Consider the following 19,545-nt stretch of genomic DNA (forward strand, 5'->3'; position numbering starts at 1 on the left):
CTACAATGATGCCTCCCTGACAACATACACTATATTGAGCAAGAAGAAAGCAGAAGTGGCCGAGATTGCAAGGAATAAAGAAGAAAGAATACTAAGGGATTTGACTTCTGAAGAAACAAACATGCCATACTGAGATATGAAAGAGCCGAATAGTTTGTTGGGAAATATCATATAAAATGAATGTCAGTCATGGAAAGAGAAGAACGATCATGTATTCAGTGTTTAAGTCTTTCTATAGTGACTGTTGAAAAGGGAGAAGACTCGGAAGAGAGTTTCTGCATACCCAACATGGATCCAGAGGGCATCAAGGAAAATTTCAATCTTTACTTGGACAGCAGAATGGGGAACCATTTAACAGGAGATCTTGAGGAGAAGAAAGATATCCACCTCAATTGGTGTTTCATGCGCAAGCACGCAGAGTGGATGCCAACCATTTACAACTTTGTTTCTTGGTTGCATACAGTTTATGATGTAAGATGTTAAGAATATCTACGGTTGGAATGGTGACTCCATTGACAATAAGAGAATTATTCCTGCATGGAAATTCAGAAGAAAGACGATAGAAGGGGGAATAGCGCCCTTAACATGGACAATTCGGAAAGAGAAAAAGAAGAGATTTTGAAAGTGGTGGAAAGTGCTTTCAAACAGATCAGCCTTTTTTTTTTGGTATACTCTTGAAGAACTTTTTGATATCCCTACAAGTGTTGATAATTGATATCTCTACACTCTCTGAAGAATCATGACCTTTTAGTAAGATTCTCTACATTTTTTATGCGGGGATCCCACCATATCAGTAGCATTAGCTTAAACAGAAAAAACATAAAAGTATTATATACACCAAAAGGATATAGGTTTTGTTGGTGTTTTTTAAAAAATGGGGCCGCAAAAAGAATGATTGACATATCTCACAATGGATTGAAATGACTTTCAATAGCTTTCAATAGTTTAATTAAGCATTGAGGGACTTTAAATAGCCAACATAAAAAACATAATCTGCATAATTTGAAATTTAAAAAAACCTAAAATATCTGAATAGTTCAAACAACCTAACTAAAATTCAAAATTCATATACATCTTAAACTAAACAACTTATTTTACTAAAAGTTACTACAGTAACTAAAAGCAAACTTCAACACTCCTCTTTTGCTTTAGTTACTGCAATTGAAAAAATGCTCCTCCTCAATTTCTGCTTTGGTAGTTGATGTTGGATTTTTCAGTATTTATGAACTTGCAAAATTTCTTCTTTTTTTCTTTTTCTTTTTGATTTTGTGCTTCAAAAACACCTTCCATGACATTGTCTTGTGTAGAAGTTTTTTTGAAAGTGCTTTTATTTGGATATTTGTAGGATTTGCAAAATATTGTTGTAAATTTTCTTCCTTTACAACATCACATATCACATAGGTTTCAAAATATGATTTTAGCCTCACACACCAAATTTGATAGTTTTCGTATGTGAAAACTTTTGGGGGATTCAAAGAGAGACTACTGCTTGCTGTTATTTTTGGTTAAAAATTGGTTTAAAAAAGCCTGTGCATTGAAAAAAGCACGAGTTGAAAATAGTAGCCTTGACGGGTTAAATGGATAGCCCTGATGGGTAGAGTAGCCCTTACGGGTTAAAAGAGTAGCCCTTACGGGTTAAAAGTGTAGCCCTTACGGGTTAAAAATGGTATGGTAGTTCTTTGAAAGATTTCAAAAATCCCGTGGGATCAATGAAGCTTTGATATCACTGTTGGTGTTTTTTAAAAAATGGGCAACAAAAAGAATTGAATTGAAATGTCTCTCAAAGGATTGAAATGACTTTCAATCGCTTTCAATAGTTTAATTAAGCATTGAGGGGCTTTAAATAGCAAACATAAAAAACATAATCTGCATAATTTGAAATTTAAAACAACCTAAAATATCTCAACAATTCAAACAACCTAACTAAAATTCAAAATTCAAATTCATCTTAAACTAAACAACTTATTTTACTAAAAGTTACTACAGTAACTAAAAGCAAACTTCAACAGGTTTCTTTTGCTTAGTACAATACCTGTGAGTGTATGGAGTTCAGTAATGATGTTTCCTTTAGCATCAATTCTTTTATCCCCAACAATGTATTGTAAGTAGCATAGTATTTACGGGTTTGACGATCCTTGGCCTGCATGACTCATTTTAGAGGTTAACAAAGTGATTGACAAGGAAGTGAAAAAAAATTTGTTATAGGAAAACTTATGCTCCTAGGGACAGGTCCCAAGAACCCTCTCTCTCCTACTTCTTAGGAGAAAGAAACCACTTTTTCCTGCGGTAACCTGCCGGAATCCTTCCTATCTTTCGCCTCTCACACAAGCTACCACTTTTTGTGTTAGCTTCATCCTCTCTTCTTTTCTTTCCAGAACTGATCATGAGGGAAAGCAGAATATATTTCAATGCAGGGCACACGTCTTTCAACATTACAAGGTGGAAAGCCAACAACTCGGTGTGGTACGATTGGGTGGAAAGAAGTCGCTGGTTGATGGGAAGATCTTAGATGAGCAGTAAGACCATGGAGTGGATCTACATCACTCTAAAGGAAGCATCTACAGATCAAAATAACAGTCACTTTTATATGAGAGAGAAAAATGAGCACGGAAGATACATGAGCATCCTCTCCTTAAATAAGGTAGGTATTGATCACCCCTGAACTGGCCTTGAATGTGGGTTGGTGTGACATTGCTTTCAAAATCGAAAAATCCATTAACGTCCTCTGAGACAGTAAGGGCAGGTCCCCCAAGAATGACTGAAGCCAACTACCCTTATGCAAAAGCAGTACAAAACGGTAAATGGTCATCAAAGAATCTCTGAGAAGCTGAGGTAAGGAGCAAGAAAGGTATCATTGAAGTCTCTGCAAAATCTGGGAAGCAAGAGGATGGGCTTTTGAAAGGGTGCCTAATTGGAGGTCTAGACGAAAACATATAGGAGAACCCAACCCTTTGCTATGAGAAGATGGTCATCAAGTTCATGGAAAAGTACCTTCGGGGTAAATATCTATGAAATGAATGAACATAAGTTCCCTTTTTGAGTTCTCTAACAGACTCATGGCAGAACAGGCAGTGTTATCAAAGGCGCGCTTAAGCCCTGAAGCGAGGCTCAAAACGTGTTGAGCGCTTCACCTCGCTTTATGTGCGCTTCAGTGTCGTCATCAAGGTTTTAAGGCAAGCGTTTCCTTGCCAATGAGCCTTTTATGAAGAAGTGAAACTAAATAATTGATATTTCACTTAACCATAATTTTTTTTCAATTTCTTTGGTCATATATTTGTCATTCATGTTTATAATTATTAGTCTTGGACTAAACATATATATTTGTATTCTTTTCTCCCTTTGCGCCTTTTTTCATTAAAGCCCACGCTTTATTTGCACTTAAAGCCCCCATGGACCTTAGAGCTTTTTTGCGCTTTTCGCCTTTGATAACACTGAGAACAGGTGGTGAAAAAACAAAGGGAATGGCAGAAAGGAATTTCAATCTTGAATGGTTGAGCCCTACGTTGGGATGCAAATCAAATTGCAGCTTTGTCAAGGAAACTTGGGTAAGAGCAGTTGGAATCCTTTTACACCTATGGTCACAAAAGGTGTTTCATGAAATTGGCGAGGTATGTAGGGAGTGGTTGGCAATGGAAAAAGACAGCTTTGAAATCATCTAAAATATGGGCCAAAATTTTAGTCTCAAATGACGGGAGAAGTGTTCCGAGATAGGTAGCACTTTCTCATGACGGGTTCACGTATGACATTCCGATATGGGTCGAGAGGAAAACGAGAGTGGAAATCTCGCCGGAACTCACCAGAAAATCAGTCGGAGAAGAAGATGATTTGAATTACTCTTTGATGTGGCTAGAGTGGAAGCCTAGAAGTGACTCATATGCAGATGATACACTCATCTTCTGTGGGACTGAAGAAGATCAACTCAAGCATCTGAGGGTGATCCTGGTTTTGTTTGAAGGGATTTCGGGGCTTCGTATCAACTGGAGAAAGAGTTCTCTGTATCCTATAAATGATGTAGCTAACATGGAGGCTCTGAATATAATACTGGGTGGCCAGGTGGGATTCCTTCCTACCACATACTTTGGGATGCCTTTCGGAAATCATTCGAGATTTGGAATACAGTGATTGGAAAATGTGAGAAGAAATTGGCCGGATGGAAGGGACAATACTTGTCTCTTGGAGGCAGAGTCACACTAATCAACTCTGTTCTAGTTTCCATTCCAACCTACATGATGTCACTATTTCCAACCCTAGCAAGGACTATCAACAGATTGGACAGAATCAGAAGGAAGTTCCTATGCAGGAAAATAAAGAAAGAAAATGATATAATCTAGGAAGGAAGTTCCTATGGCAGCGAAATTAAGAAAGAAAATGGTATAATCTAGTTAAATGGAAGGAGGTGATTGTATAAAAGAGATAAGGGGAAATGGGAATAAAGAACTTGAAAAACTATAAAAGCACCTTAGAACGAAGTGGCTCTGAAGGTATGCAAAGGACAAGTAGCACTTGTAGGGAAAGACTAAGAAGCAAAATATGAGGAGGATAGGTGGATGACAAAGGAAATTACTGGACCATATGGAGTGAACCTATGGAGGTCTATCAGAACTCTATGGAATGAACTTGAGAGAAACACCAAGATCAAAGTGAACAACGGGGGAAAGACGAGGTTTTGGAAATAGGAATGGCATGAGGCAGGCATCCTAGAAAACCTCTTTCTAGACTTGCACAACATAGCAATACAACAACACAGTACCATAGCAGAAATTTGGACACAGGATGGGACATCACCTTCAGGAGACAGAGTAATGATTGGGAAAATGTAAGAGTGGCAGAGTTTCTCAACATAATTAGTCAGTTCAGTGGGACACAAGAGGGGGAAGATGAGCTATGGTGGCAGGGCTGTGGGAAAGGCACATTCAAGGTTAGCAAAGCATACAAGAAATTTCCCCAACCAACAGCTTATCAACTGGCCATGGAAGAATATCTGGAGGGTCAAATTCCTTATAAGGTTGTCTGTTTCGACTGGCTCTTATCCAAAGAGGCAGTGCTTTCACAGGATAACTTAATGAAGAGGGGATAACGTTATGCCCTAGATATTTATTTTATCCAGAGAAGGCGGAAACCGTAAACCAACTCTTTTTGCACTGTAAGTTTACAGAACAATTATGGAGGTTGTTTCTAAACTTGAGAGGTATATCTTGGTCCATGCCAGGAAAGATCAAACAGAAACTTCAAAGCTGGGAAGAGATAGGGGTACTGGCCAAAAGCAGAAGCAGATGGAGAATCATACTAGCCAATAGATGGTAGACTATATGGAGGAAAGAAATTCTAGGTGATTTGAGAACATAGAAAATAGCATATATCGGATCAAGTTGAATTAAATCTTGACTCCATGTTTTTTGGTGTAATCAGATTTGGTCTATTATCATATATCTATTATTGACGTTCTAACTTCATTATAGACATAGGATTTTGTAAATATGGTTGTAGTTCAATCCATGTACTACTCTTTACTTATATATAAATATAAATTTGCCAGTTTCAAAAGAATAAGAAGTGATTAACAAGGACCTGAAATGTGAGTCATGGTCAAACAAAGGTTCATGTCACTGACTATGGTTGTACCTGAATATGAGTATAAAGTTCTGACAATCGGAGTTCATACCTGCAGAAGAAAAGCTCCGTCATAAGTATGAGTACAGTACAAGGCATTAATAAATCCAACCACATTCATGGCTAATAACAAGCATACCAACACAGAAATAAATACCTAGTGATCCGAATATAAAATTCAGAAACAAAGGAAATTCAGTTGACCAAAGTCAATATCAAAGGCTAGTGGGGAAGTTGATCTACTTATCACACACTCGACCTAATATGGCTTTTGTTGTAAGCTTAGTGAGTCAATTTATGCACTCTCTGAAGAAGGAGCACCAAGAAGCGGTCTACAGGATTCTAAGATATTTGAAAAGCTCACCAGGGAAAGGATTGTTTTGCAAAAAAGGTCAAGATAGGGGCATTGAAAGCTTTACAGATGCAGATTAGGCAGATTCTACTATTGATAGGAGGTCTACATGAGGATATTGTACTTTAATATGGGGAAATCTTGTGACTTGGAGGAGTAAAAGCAGAATGTTGTAGCCCGTAGCAGTGTTGAAGTTGAATATCGATATATGGCCCATGGGATCTGTGAAATGATTTGGCTCAAGAAGATGATGAGAGAACTAAAATAGTGTTTGTGTTATCAATGAAGTTGTACTGTGACAACAAAGCCGCCATAAGTATTGCTTGCAATTCAGTTCAACATGACCGAACAAAGCATGATGAAGTGGATAGACACTTCATAAAAGAGAAAATTGAAGAAGAAAATGTGTGCATGCCTTTCATCCCAAATCAGCAAATTGCGGATATTTTCACAAAAGACTTGTTTAAACCAAAGTAGGAAATTCTTGTAAGCAAGTTCGGCACGACAAATATTTACATGTCAACTTGAGGGGGAGTGTTGATTTAAAAATCTAAGTGTGATCAGATATGATTTTGTAGGATTTAAATTGATCTAATAAAATCATATATGATATGCTATTGAATAGGTTAGGATATTAGATCAAACAAAATCATCCCTTGAATCTCAAATCCCCTTGAATCAAGGAATTTGATTGCTAGTTAGTTTATTTTTCTATGCTATAAATTTGTATGTTTATGGATGAATTATATTGTAAAACTTTGGTACCAAAACATACAAAAAGCTCAAGTAGTGAGAATTTCACAACAACTTATAAGGAGGCAACAACACATACACTTACAGATTTCAGATTTCCTCATGGCCTTGACTAATCATTTGAAGCTTGTAGTAATATAACAAAGTGGCCCAATGTTGGGTAACCCAACATCAGAGAAGGATCTAACTTTAATATCATGTTAGGAAAATGCACATTGGGCATGTTACGACCCCAAAAGTTAGCTCAAGTGATGAGGATTGACCCAAAGCAAAATACAACTCATTTAACCGGTGTGGAACTCTAACAATAACAAATAAAGGTTCAACAACTCACTTTTTGACAGAAAGAGAGAATGTGTGTATTAATGAATGTTAGAATCCTAGGAATATTGTATAGCATATGTGTAAATATAGTAGGTAGCTTATTTACTCCTACATCTACTCCTATTTTAATTAGGTATTGATTTGTATTGATTTCCTTTCCTTTTTAGGACATGTAAACTTAGCTATTTAAATCCCAATAGTTGGTGGGAATAATCAGGTTGAGTTCTCTCTCAAACTCCTGTCTTCTCACAACGAGCATGTTTCAATCACCTAAGAGAAGGATAGTAAGTTAATGGTGTTTCACCACCACTTTAATTGTTATGCTTAGTGAATGAAAGCATGAACACAATTTGCTATCTGTTGTGCTCAATGGGCTAATGGATGAACTTCTACGGGAATTATGATATTAGAACATGCCGACCCCAATTAGAATATTTTTTCCCTTAAACTAGTATGACTGGGCACCTTAGTTGTGGTTCAAGAAAATAAATATAGATCAGAAGACATCGAAATTGAGGAACTAAACTTCTTATACCTGGATAAACTCATTAAAAAGAAAAAAACAATTTGATGGGTTCTATAAGGGCTAATTGGTACGTGATGCCATCTAATTTTCTATTCTTTGTTCTGTCATCTTTCTAGAGTAATTTCAATACTACCCAAACTGTTGAATTTGTTTTTAGTTACTGCAGTATTATTTTAGCATAGTAAGTTACCTAGCTTTAGGATGAATTTGAATTTTAAATATTTCTTAGGTTATTCTATTGTTGAGATTATTTAGCCTTTTTTGAATTATTTTTTTTGCAGATTTTCTGCAAATTATGTTATCAAGTTGGCTATTTAAAGCCCTATTATGCTTAATAAAAATATTGAGAGATATTTCAATCAATACATTTTGCTAGCCCGCTATTAAAAACACCAACAGTGGTATCAAGAGCTTTAATGATCTTACGAGATCTGTAAGTTCTTCCAAAGAACTATCATATCATTTTTAACCCGTCAGGTCCACTTTTAACCCGCAAGAGCTATTTTTCAATCAATTTTACCACGTCAAGCTATTTTTAACTCATGCTTTTTTCAATGCACAAGTTTTTCTCAACCAATTTTTAACCTAAAAATAGCAAGCAACAGTCTCTCTTTGAATGCACAAAAATTTCAACTAGTGAAAACTATCAGATTTGGTCAATGAAAATGAAATCATATCTTGAAGCCTATGATCCGTGGAAGTTGTAACGGAAGATATACCCTTACAACCCTCCCTACAAATCCTATCCTTTTCCAAATTAAATCTCATTCGGATGAAAAAACCAAATAATTCAAAGTCAAAACTGTAATTCAAAATTCAGTTGCGGATTCAATATTTCTAAAATCATTGGTTGTGAGACAGCAAAAGAAGCTTGGGAGAAATTTTAAAGAAAAAATATAAAGGAAGTGATCAAGTCAGACAAATGCAAATTTTGAATTTGGAAAGGGATTTTGAATCTCTTAGGATGCAAGAGGATAAAAAAATTGTTAAGTATTCTGACAAGATTTCTTTGATTGTTAATAAAATCAGGTTGCTTGACGAGAATTTCAAAGATGACAGAATAGTAAAAAAAATTCTTGTGACAATTTCAGAGATATTCGAGTCTAAAATTTCATCTTTGGAAGAATCTAAAGATCTCTCTACTATCTCTGTTGAAGAACTAATAAATTCTCTTCAAGCACAAGAGCAAAGAAGAGCCTTTAGACAAGATAATGTTACTGAGGATGTTTTTTATGTATAAAACAGAAAAGAAAAAGGTAATTATCCTCTTTGCAATTACTGTAAAAGACAAACACACTTGAATTTTTTTTGTTAGTGGAGACGTGATGCAATATGTGGAAATTGCAACCAAGCCAGCCATGTTCCAAAAGTGTGCAAGCTTAAAAACAATCCTCAAGCACAAGCAACAAAAGTAGAAAAAGAGGAGAAGCAACTTTTTAAAATTGTAGTATCTAAAGGAAAGGAGGAGTGTTGAATTTGCTTTTAGTTATTGCAGTAATTTTTAGCATTATAAGTTACCTAACTTTAGGATGAATTTTAAATATTTGTTAGGTTGTTTTAGTCGCTGAGATTATTTAGCCTTTTTTTATTTTTGTAATGCATATTCTCTGCAAATTATGTTATCAAGTTGGGTATTTAATGCCCTATTATTCTTGATAAAAAATATTGAGAAAATATTTCAATCAATACTTTTTGTTGCCCCATTTTTAAAAACACCAACACAAACAACCAAGAAACTATGGAGGCCATCAAACCTATAATCTATTAAAATATCTAAAGCCTACAAGCTAATATGCTCCTATGCAGTTTTTATCTCCAAATCATCATGGTGGGATGCTGGAGAATCAAATCCCACCTCCTACTAAGATATTCACAATAGTAAGACTCTGAAACTTGGAGTCTTGGACAAAAGTCGAACATAAAATCCTCTAATTTTGTATACTGGTACTCTTTCACTAAATAAACTTGAAGCATCTATAAAGTAGTTAGACAGCTTGTGTAGATTGTATCATTAACAAACTAAAACCAGATAATCAACAGCTGAAAGCCAATTCCAGGGTTTTCTAAATCAATATCATAACAAATTGCTTTCATTCATCTCAGCTAAATGCTACCCTATTAATTCTAGAAGCAAACACTTCTTCACAAATGTAAGGGCTTACAAGATTTAGGCTAGGATGAAATGAGGTTTCATTGATAAATAATGAAAGCTTAAAGAGTTCAAGTACCTTTAGATAAGGATAGACTCTCACATAACCTTGCACCCAAGGAGAGTGGCCTAATAGTCAACGTAGTGGGTCAACAACCATTAGGTATCAGGTTCAAATCTCAGTCGAGGCAAAAACATAGTGATTTCTTTCCATCTATCAAAACCTTGGTGGAAAGAGTTACCCAGTACCTATGATGGTGGGAAAGTTGACCAAGACTTCACAGTTATCAAAACAGAACGAAACAAAAAAGACCCCCCCCCCCCCACCCATAATCTTTAGTGCTCCAGATAAACATTTCAGAGAGCTAGAATTTAATTGGTTTTCGATTCAATAAAACAATTCCACACCGATTCAAAACTTATGCTCTTTGTACACCGAACATATTAAAGAGGGATTACCACATTCAGCAGGTATGAGGAGTATAATGCACAAAATGGAAAAGCACTAATAGAGGAACATACTGAATGAGTTCAGCTTGTGATTGCACGTCATCGAGCTGCCGTTTAAATGACAGAGTTGACCTCAATTTAGCTGCAAGTTCCTATAAAAGAAAAAGAATTGTAATTTTAATATGACATACATCATCAAGGTTCAGTTTATTGGATAGTGGTGAACTTAAGTACAATGGTGCTGTGTTTTAAGTAGAAAGATGCTAAATCTAAATCTTATCTTATCCAAAAACAAAGATGAAGCTACAAGAACTGATTGCATATCAAGGATGCTGTCATACTTGAATTAGCAATCCTGATGGTTGTTAGCCTAAACATCTTAATGTAGAACTAATAATGGTCCATCGGCTATCCAACAAATAGTCCAAATTGCTATCGACTTTCCCTGGATGATTAAAACTTGAAACACAAAAGCAATTAATGTGCAGAGCTGCCCACTCGACATTGTTTTCTTAAGGCCTGAAAAGAAGGAAATGCATCAACATGGGGTTTATCATGAGGTATGCAAGAAGTACAAAACAAGAAACCAAGATCCATGTTAAGGACCAGACCTGGGGAAATCCTTTAGCCAAGGAGAGGACGAATACAAAGGTTTCCCTATGTCAGACTAAAGAAATATCTCACAAGCAGCAAAGAAGTTTGTGGTCCTTTTTTACTTTAGGGAGTATATCTGTTGGCTAATAGAGGATTTCCAAGAAGATATTCTTGTTATCAAGATATGATCTTCTAAGATCTTAGGATTATTGTGGTAATCTAGAATATCATATCTCTGATTCTTTTTCTTAATGTAAAATATATGATTCTGATTTCATGGGATTTAGGTGATTCTATTCCACAATTTCTTATGTATATATAAAGCCATGTATATGACATAGACACATATGAATGAAATTATTCAACAATCTTATTTCACATGGTACCAGACCAATTTTATTCATCCTATCTTGAAAATTCCCATTTTGCTATCTTTGTCTGCCCAAACCATGTCTGAAAATGGTACATCCGCAAATATTCCAGCCTCTGAAAATGTTTCTGCAACAGTAGAGAATAACTCTACAGTTTCAACTGGAGATTTGCAACATTCAGCTTCAACAGGTAGTTGTTCATTGTCCTTCACAGGTATTTCTTACTCTTTTATTACTAATGTCTTTGACAAACTTTCTCAACATGGGTGATTGATTCCGGGGCAACTGATCACATCTTTTCATATCATATTTCCCTTGTCCTAGCTATAAAAAAATAACTATAGCTAATGGTTCAGTTATTACTGTAGCTAGACAAGGAGATATAACCACTTGGAAAATCCTTGATACTTTGCAAATCTCATTTCTATCCAGAAATTCACCAAAGATTCCAAATGCCAAGTAACTTTCTTCCCTTCATATTGCTTATTTCAGGAACAGGAACAAAACACGAAGGAGATGATTGGGCGTGCTAGTGAGAAAGGTGGTCTTTATTGTTTGGATTTCCACAGTGGTGAATATATATCTAAGAATTCCTTGTCTAGTTCATTCTTGTCTGAATCTATCAAGTCTAATAAAGAGGAAGTTTATGTAATGAAGACTTTGGAGTGCTTGTGGTGTATGGCTTTATGATCGTCAATTAGGTCACCCATCCTTTTTTGTAATCAAAAGGATGTTTCCATCTTTGTTCAAGATTTGATAGTTGAGTCTTTTCATTGTGATGATTGTGAAATTGCAAAATACAAACGTGCTTCCTTTCCAAGAAGTCACAAAAGATGTCAAATTCCTTTCTCTGTTATTCATAGTGATATTTGGGGACCCTCTCCCATTCCTAATATTTCTGGTGCTAGATGGTTTTTTTCATTCATTGATGATTGTACAAGAGTTACGTGGATCTATTTGCTAAAGCGAAAATCAGATGTCAGTCAAATTCTTCCTACCTTTTTTAATATGATCAAAACCCGATATGATGTGTCAATTAAAAGACTCTGATCTGATAATGCCAAGGACTACTTCAATCAAAACCTCTTTTGTTTTCTTCCAAAAAAGAGGGAATTATTCATGAATCTTCATGTGTCAATACTCCTCAACAAAATGGGATAGCAGAGAGAAGAAACGGTTGTTACTTGACATTACTAGATCACTATTGTTTCACAAAAAGGTGCCAAAACAGTATTGGGGGAAGCTGTCCTAACTGCTGCACATCTTAGTAACATAATACCATCAAGAATTTTGAACTTTCAAAGTCCGCTTGATACTCTTAGGAATTTCTTTCCAAATTTTGAAATATCCAATAGATTGGTTCCTAGAATCTTCGGAAGTGTTGCCTATGTTCATATTCATTCTCAAAATAGAGGCAAATTAGAACCACATGCTCTTAAGTGTATTTTCATAGGATATTCTCCTACTCAAAAAGGTTACAAGTGCTATCAACCATCATCAAACAAATTCTTTGTTTCAGCGGATGTCACATTTGATGAGAGTGAATCATTTTTTAATCATTCTTACGGCCAGGGGGAGTCATTGAAGGGAGAGGAACCTCTAGACTTTCACTATTTGATTTGTCCATTTCTAGTCGCGCCAAATCCTTGCACCATTTCTTCGGTCACATGAGCCTCTAAATCCAAATGAGCCCATTGAGTCTCCCAATCCGAATATAGATAATGGAATTCTAGAAAATAATCTACCATTGCAGGTATATTCCAGAAGAAAGAGACTAACTGATCAAACTACTCGGTTGCAATCATCTCCTTAGGTTACTACTCCTAATACCCATCTTAAACTTGTTGAACCATCAGAAACACCAAACCAAACTGATCATGAAGAAGAATTTAACCAACCTAATGATTGCACTCAGAAAAGGAACTAGAACTTGCACACAACACCCTTTGAGCCTCTCCGTGACATATCAAAATTTATCCCCAAGTCATAAAGCTTTTCCCTGTAACCTCCACACAATTCCTATCCCCAGAAATTTGTCTAAAGCATTAGGAAATAGAGAATGGGAGAAAGCTATGAAGGTAGAAATGGAAGAGTTGGAGAAAAACAAAACTTGGGATATTGGGAGGAAATCTGGTGACTTGAAGGAGTAAAAAACAAAATGTAGTAGCTAGATGAAGTGCAGAATCCGAGTTTAGATCTATGGCTATGGGAGTTTGTGAGTTGTTATGGTTAAAGATAATCCTTGATGATTTGAAAATAAGATGGGAAGGACCTATGAGACTATATTGTGACAACAAATCAGCAGTAAGTATAGCTCATAATCCTGTACAACATGATCGCACTAAGCATATTGAGGTGGACAGACATTTCATTAAGGAGAAATTAGATAGTGGACTCATTTGTACGCCATTTGTATCTACAAAAGATCAGGTGGCTGATGTTTTAACAAAAGGACTGCCAAACAATGTGTTTCAAAATCTAATAAGCAAGCTAGGAATAGAAGATATCCATTCACCCGCTTGAGGGAAGAGAAAGAATAAAAAAAGTGGATTCAACATTCGGGAGTGTTGGCTGATAGAAGATTTCCAAGAAGATATTCTTGTTATCAAGATATGATCTTCTAAGATCTTAGGATTATTGTGGTAATCTAGAATATCATATCTTTGATTCTTTCTCTTAATGTAAAATATATGATTCTGATTTCATGGGATGTAGGTGATTCTATTCCACAATTTCTTATGTATATATAAAGCCATGCATATGAAATAGAAACATATGCATGAAATTATTCATGAATCTTATTTCACAATATCCTAGGAAAATAACTCTGCTTAACTTTCAAAAAAACACCTAAAAATGCAAAATTTACACAAAGATATGAAAAGAGAAAGCATTCCCGTTTTGAATAACTTTATTTGCTTTTTGGACTTTCACAAGACGATTTCTATAATCCTTTTTTGTCTTCATTGATCATTTATGTTGAATAATGACGGCAAGGAACACATAGCATATCATATGCATCTTATTAGATAGTTCGTATAATAATATACTAAGGGGTTGATTGGTTGGTGGGTTGGGATAGACAAGGATATCTCATGGGATTATTTCATAACAATCTATAGGGGATAACTTTTCCCACCATTTTATACTTAAATAGTGGGATAAAATAATCATGGGACTAAATAATACACAATACCAAACGCATGACAAAATAATCTCATGGGATATCCTAGGATTATTATCCTTATCCCACAAACCAAACAACCCCTAAGCGGTTGTTTGGTTGGTGGGATAAGGATAACAATCCTGGGATAAAATTCAGGATTATTTTATCATGTGTTTGGTTATTATTTCCCATCATTTGTACTAAAATGGTGGGGTTAACTATCCCATATAAAAGGTGGGATAGATAATCCATGGGATATCTTGTCTATCTCATCCCTCATACCAAACGACCTACGAGTTCCATATTGGAAGATATGTATTGAGTATTGTGTAAAGTTTGTATATAAACAGGGTTCAACGCAAAAAAAATAATTCACGCATCTTAATAATATTTTCTCGGCTCACTATTACACACATGGTATGTGGTGAAAAATATTCAGATAAAGAAAACACAGTTACACAGTCAGCGAGCCTCAATTATTTGATGACTAGCTCAGATGTTTTGCATCATCCTCTTCTTACATAAAAAAAAAAACCAACACTACCATAAAATTCATCATCGACTGGAGATCAAATCCCAATAAGACTTTCCGGCAGCCAATTCTGCATGTGCCGTCAGCATCTAGTGTTCAGACGAGCCAGTAAAGTCACACGCCGATGTGTGAGGTAGTTTCCTGGTATTTGTCAAGTTGGAGTCTTTTCCTATGGTGGTCACTTGTTGTTTCCAACCCCACTCACGGGGATTTTTCTAGTAAACGGTCACTGAAACAGTGTTTTCCAATGGTACAATGACTTTTTCAGCTTTTGTTATTTTTCAGCCAGTTTTTAGTGGTTTCTTCACTGTTTTCAGCTGTGATTTTGCGAGTCATCTTTTCCATCGAATAGGTCTTTCAAGTTTGATATTTTTGGCTCCAAAAATACAGAATAGGAAATTCAGGTTTTATGATTACTTAAAAACCCTTAATTGGAAGTTCAAACTATTTAGCCTGGACTTCCTCGATTGAGTTGTGATGCAAAGACCAAGGTGTTCAAGATCACTTGACCAAAAGGACTATTGAGGGAGATGACAAGGCTCAAGCACAGCGGTAAAAGACTGATACTCAATTATGTAATCACTTGTGGCAATCTATCGACTCCAAGTTGATGCCTTCATTTCATCCTTTTAATACATTTTATTCAGTTTGGGAAAAGGCCCACACTTTATACACTAATAACATCTCATTTATGATGTAATATCAAGGGTGACAAACTTAAAAGAAACATGAATTGGATGTCTACTCACTTAGGACAGGTACAGGCAATCATGGAGTAATTTGATTACTAACTTTTACAGAATATTTCATCCTAACCAAAGTGGAACTCTGAAGGAAGATCTGAAAAATAATGTCTCAGAAACAAGGAAAAGTTAGTGAGAACATCGATTTTGACTCTCCAACGTAAGAGAAACTTGAAACCTTGAGCCATAATATTGACTTTTTGTTAGATATAATCTGATTAACTCAAACATTTATACCTTAAATCCACATTTAACCTCTACATTTACCACTGACTGCAAGCTTTTGCCTGCACCTAACTATAGTCCTCAGATGGAGTTCAAATAAATCTACTTTGGAGGTGATTTCACTTTTGCAGAACAGTTGAAATGAGCTCTTTTTCAAACACATGAGTATAATTTAAAGCTTATAATTAGTTGAAGGTCAATGTTAAGTGTGTCCTTTTCACCCCATCATATCTTCAATTCTCACAATAACCATCAAGTCTAGCAGAGAGAATTTATACCACAAGTTTGTACTTCCATCTTAGATTACCTTTCTTGAGCCAGAAGATACCCTTCTATTTAGTATGTTTCTCAACACCCTCCTTAAACAAGTGTGGATTTGTTTACTTACGTTTTCTCTGTGATCAATTGAGTAATAATTTCATTAATAAAAGGAAAAGACTCCCGTATACAAGTAGAATACCAAAAAAAGAGATCTGAACAAATAGGAATCTCATGGGTGCACCAAAGAAACATGAGGGATAAAGGGCCATTCTTCAAATATACAAAGTGATATTTAATTCCTTCAGAAGTTCTTGTATTTCTTTCTCTCCACACTACACACATAAGAGCAAATGGAGCAATGTCCCATGCCCATCTTCTCTTCTGTCTTCCCTTCTTGTGGTAAAGCAGAACCTAGTAATTACGGTATCAGTCCTTACCAAGTAGAAATTCTTCAAAATCAACACAACAACAACTACCTCCAAAAATATCATGAAAAGGGAAATAATAATGTAGAAGTGATGTACAAAAGATTCATACAGAATAATAAGCCAAGACAATAAGAACATTGATTAAACAGAATAGGTTGATGTAATTCAGACTAGATATAATCCTTCATATTTTTGGTAAAACTGAAGCAATATCTAAGTTTGTGTGATGAACATCCAAACCAACAAACAAAGCATAAACTTTTGTAAGAAGCATAAACATAGCATATCAGATAAAGGCTACTCAAATTGGCCCCGCCATGAGAAATAAGAGAGAAACCAAGTAAGAAGCTTGACTAATCCCTCAAGTTTGGTTTGGATTTTATTGCAACTTCTTTAACAATATAGTAAGTGTATAATCACGAAATCAAGTCATAATCAAATTCCTAATGAAATCAATTCTAAGTATTGTAAATCTTGTACAATCTTACCTCAAGTTGGAGCGTACATAATCTTGTTACAAATATACTCGACTCGAGGTCTTCCTACAGATGATAAGAACATCTACTAGATTATCATTCTGACTGAAAAAGTTGGTGGCTATGCATCTGGACTCAATCTATAATGCCCCACATGTATTTAGGTAATTTTAAACTCATTCCATGAATTAAAACATGTCAATTGAGTGATACTCTGTGATGGTAATTAATTATGACGTTTGAATATTGATGTAGCTGTCGATTTGGGTGTTGGAAGTGAGTTAGAGGTAAGTAGACATAGCAAAAAGGAATTGAAATTGTCACAACCCAAGGCCATGGGATGTATTATACGAGCGGATTTATCACTCATGCTACGCAACATCAATCCCCAAAAGTGTGCATACCAGGTGAACTTGAGTTATGCCTTATAAAACTCTTTATTTTCCTCTCCAGTTTCGATATGGAATTCGCCTAAGGTGTTATGTGCACCTCATCTTCAGAAGTTTACCAACCTAGAAGCCTGCTAGTCCTGCTAGGCCCACCCTCATCAGTCCGCCCATTGTCAAGGGGCTCATATAAATTTAAAAGTTTGTCTGGCTGTGGTGGGTCGCGCCATGGTGTGCCCACCATGTGAAAGGGGCATAACTCAATCTATTAGTTCCTTGTTATTGTTAGCAAAAAAGTAAAGCATTTTCTTACCCTCTTCGCGAAATCAAGCTTCTCAGTGGAGTCCCGAAAAGTATGGTCCAAATTTTCAGAGAACGTCATCTCTTCGCCTCTTTGCAGTAGCTCCTCAAACTCATCAACGTTAGTTTGCAATTTAGCATGTTCTAATATGCACCTAGATTGGAGTTCAGACTCTTGGCTGTCAAGGGCCTAAAAGAATCAAGAGCAAAAGTTGGTCATATGCATTTAATCATGGTCAGAAGGACATCAAAGAAAAAGGTCGCATGAAACAAGATAATCTTTTAAAATGAAATTAAAAAAGAAAATGCTACCAAGATATTGAGTATAAATAAGAGAAGAAAGATGATGAGAACGTCGAGAAAAGGATATTGAGCTCAATAGAATTGCATGTAATCCTTTTATTTTTTAAGATTTAAAATCTGACCAAGGTTGAGATATTGGTTAAGCAACAAATGATGCTCATCTACAAGATCGCAAAAGGCAGCAGATATCAGGTTAAATATTTCATGTCAAGAAAAGGATTTCATCCAAAAAAATATAGAAACAATTTTAACAGTGTAATCTTAAGCATCCACAACAACCAGAATGCAACAATATGATTGTATTGGCAAACATATACCGGAAGCGAAGACTATTTGACAGAGACACGTCGCAAGTGTAGATAGGATTACAGTCCAACTGTCTAGTCAGTGAACGCCATTCAAACCAAAGATTTCTTGGACCATCCCCGAGAATCATCTCCCGGACCCGCCTTATTCTCACCAAACAGCAGGAGTCTGGAAGAATCCATCCGGGGAGGTTCAAAGTGCCTGGACGGTAGATAACTCAAACAACGGCCAGATTCCAAGATATCTGGTTTTCCATTTAATCTCATTTAATGGCAATGAACTTAGCCATGTAACAGCTGAAATGAGCGTGAATCATGAAGCAATCACCACTGGCCTACCTTTTAAACTCCGCCACTGTTCCCCACTATTAATACCATTTGAATTCACCTGAATACACATGTTACTTTCGTCTTTTATCTCTTCTTTTATCAGTTATCTAAATTTGGCTAATGTCTTGTTATTTTTCATATCATTATTCCAATTAAATTCACATTATGAAGAATCACTATGAATTAATTACAATAATTTAATTGATTGATCTGATAAATGAATTTTAGGTTAAACAATGATAGGTTTTCTACCGCTGTTAGAAGCGAAAAACTATTTCAAAACACAGAGTTCACTAAACTCATCAAAAACTAAGCATATAAAAGTAATGTACCATCTATTACCGAAAGAGAGAGAACTTCAGCACCCACCTTGGACGTTTCGAGAAGCGATAATATCTTCTGCGCAGTGGGATCACCGTCAATTCTTTCTTGTAGTTGCTTTATCTCACTCATCAAATCATCTTTTTTCTGATTCAAAGCAAATACGGATCAATAATTGCTGATTGATGGACATGACCAAATTCAAAAATGTCAGTTTTCAATTACCCACTTGATTCTGCAATTCTAATAGCTTCTTACCAGTTCTTCCATTATTATTTCCGAACGATTCCTCCTGCAAGTTCCGTACAAACAATTTGAGTTATATCAAGGAGATGGTGGAATAGTTGATAGGATTACCTGTTCTATCAAATAGAAAATTGAATTAAAGGTGTCAAATAAGTTTTGGTTTTTGGTTTTGTTTTGGGTGATATTGACTTAGTCAAAGAGGATTAAATGAAAAGTGGGAGCTTTTGATTAAAATCATTCCTTAAGTATGACTTAAATCTAAAGGATAAGAGTCTGAAAAATACCTCAACTTTGGTCGAATTTGTTGTTCGATCAAAGTTGGGGTATTTTTCAAACCCTTATTCCTAAATCTAAAGTACATCCTTATCTATCTATATCTAACTTCTCTATATCT

At 35.6% G+C, this 19,545-nt stretch overlaps 1 protein-coding gene across 1 annotated transcript in view; it reads right to left on the reverse strand.

The window, feature by feature from the left end:
- The window catches only part of LOC125833318 (uncharacterized), a 34,109-nt gene extending 14,926 nt beyond the window's left edge, over window positions 1–19,183 (reverse strand). Inside the window, exons 1-6 of the mRNA XM_049512463.1 lie at window positions 19,164–19,183; window positions 18,954–19,052; window positions 17,660–17,836; window positions 10,237–10,316; window positions 5,623–5,662; window positions 2,033–2,140 (exon numbers count right to left, since the gene is read on the reverse strand). Of these exons, the coding sequence (XP_049368420.1) occupies window positions 2,033–2,140; window positions 5,623–5,662; window positions 10,237–10,316; window positions 17,660–17,836; window positions 18,954–19,052; window positions 19,164–19,175 (516 nt within the window). The 5' untranslated portion in view covers window positions 19,176–19,183. The remainder of the gene's footprint in view (window positions 1–2,032; window positions 2,141–5,622; window positions 5,663–10,236; window positions 10,317–17,659; window positions 17,837–18,953; window positions 19,053–19,163) is intronic.
- Between the last annotated feature and the right edge of the window lie 362 nt (window positions 19,184–19,545).

The sequence above is a fragment of the Solanum verrucosum genome, unplaced genomic scaffold (assembly GCF_900185275.1).
Source record: "Solanum verrucosum unplaced genomic scaffold, falcon-dt-bn FXZP01000274.1, whole genome shotgun sequence".
Taxonomy (NCBI): domain Eukaryota; kingdom Viridiplantae; phylum Streptophyta; class Magnoliopsida; order Solanales; family Solanaceae; genus Solanum; species Solanum verrucosum.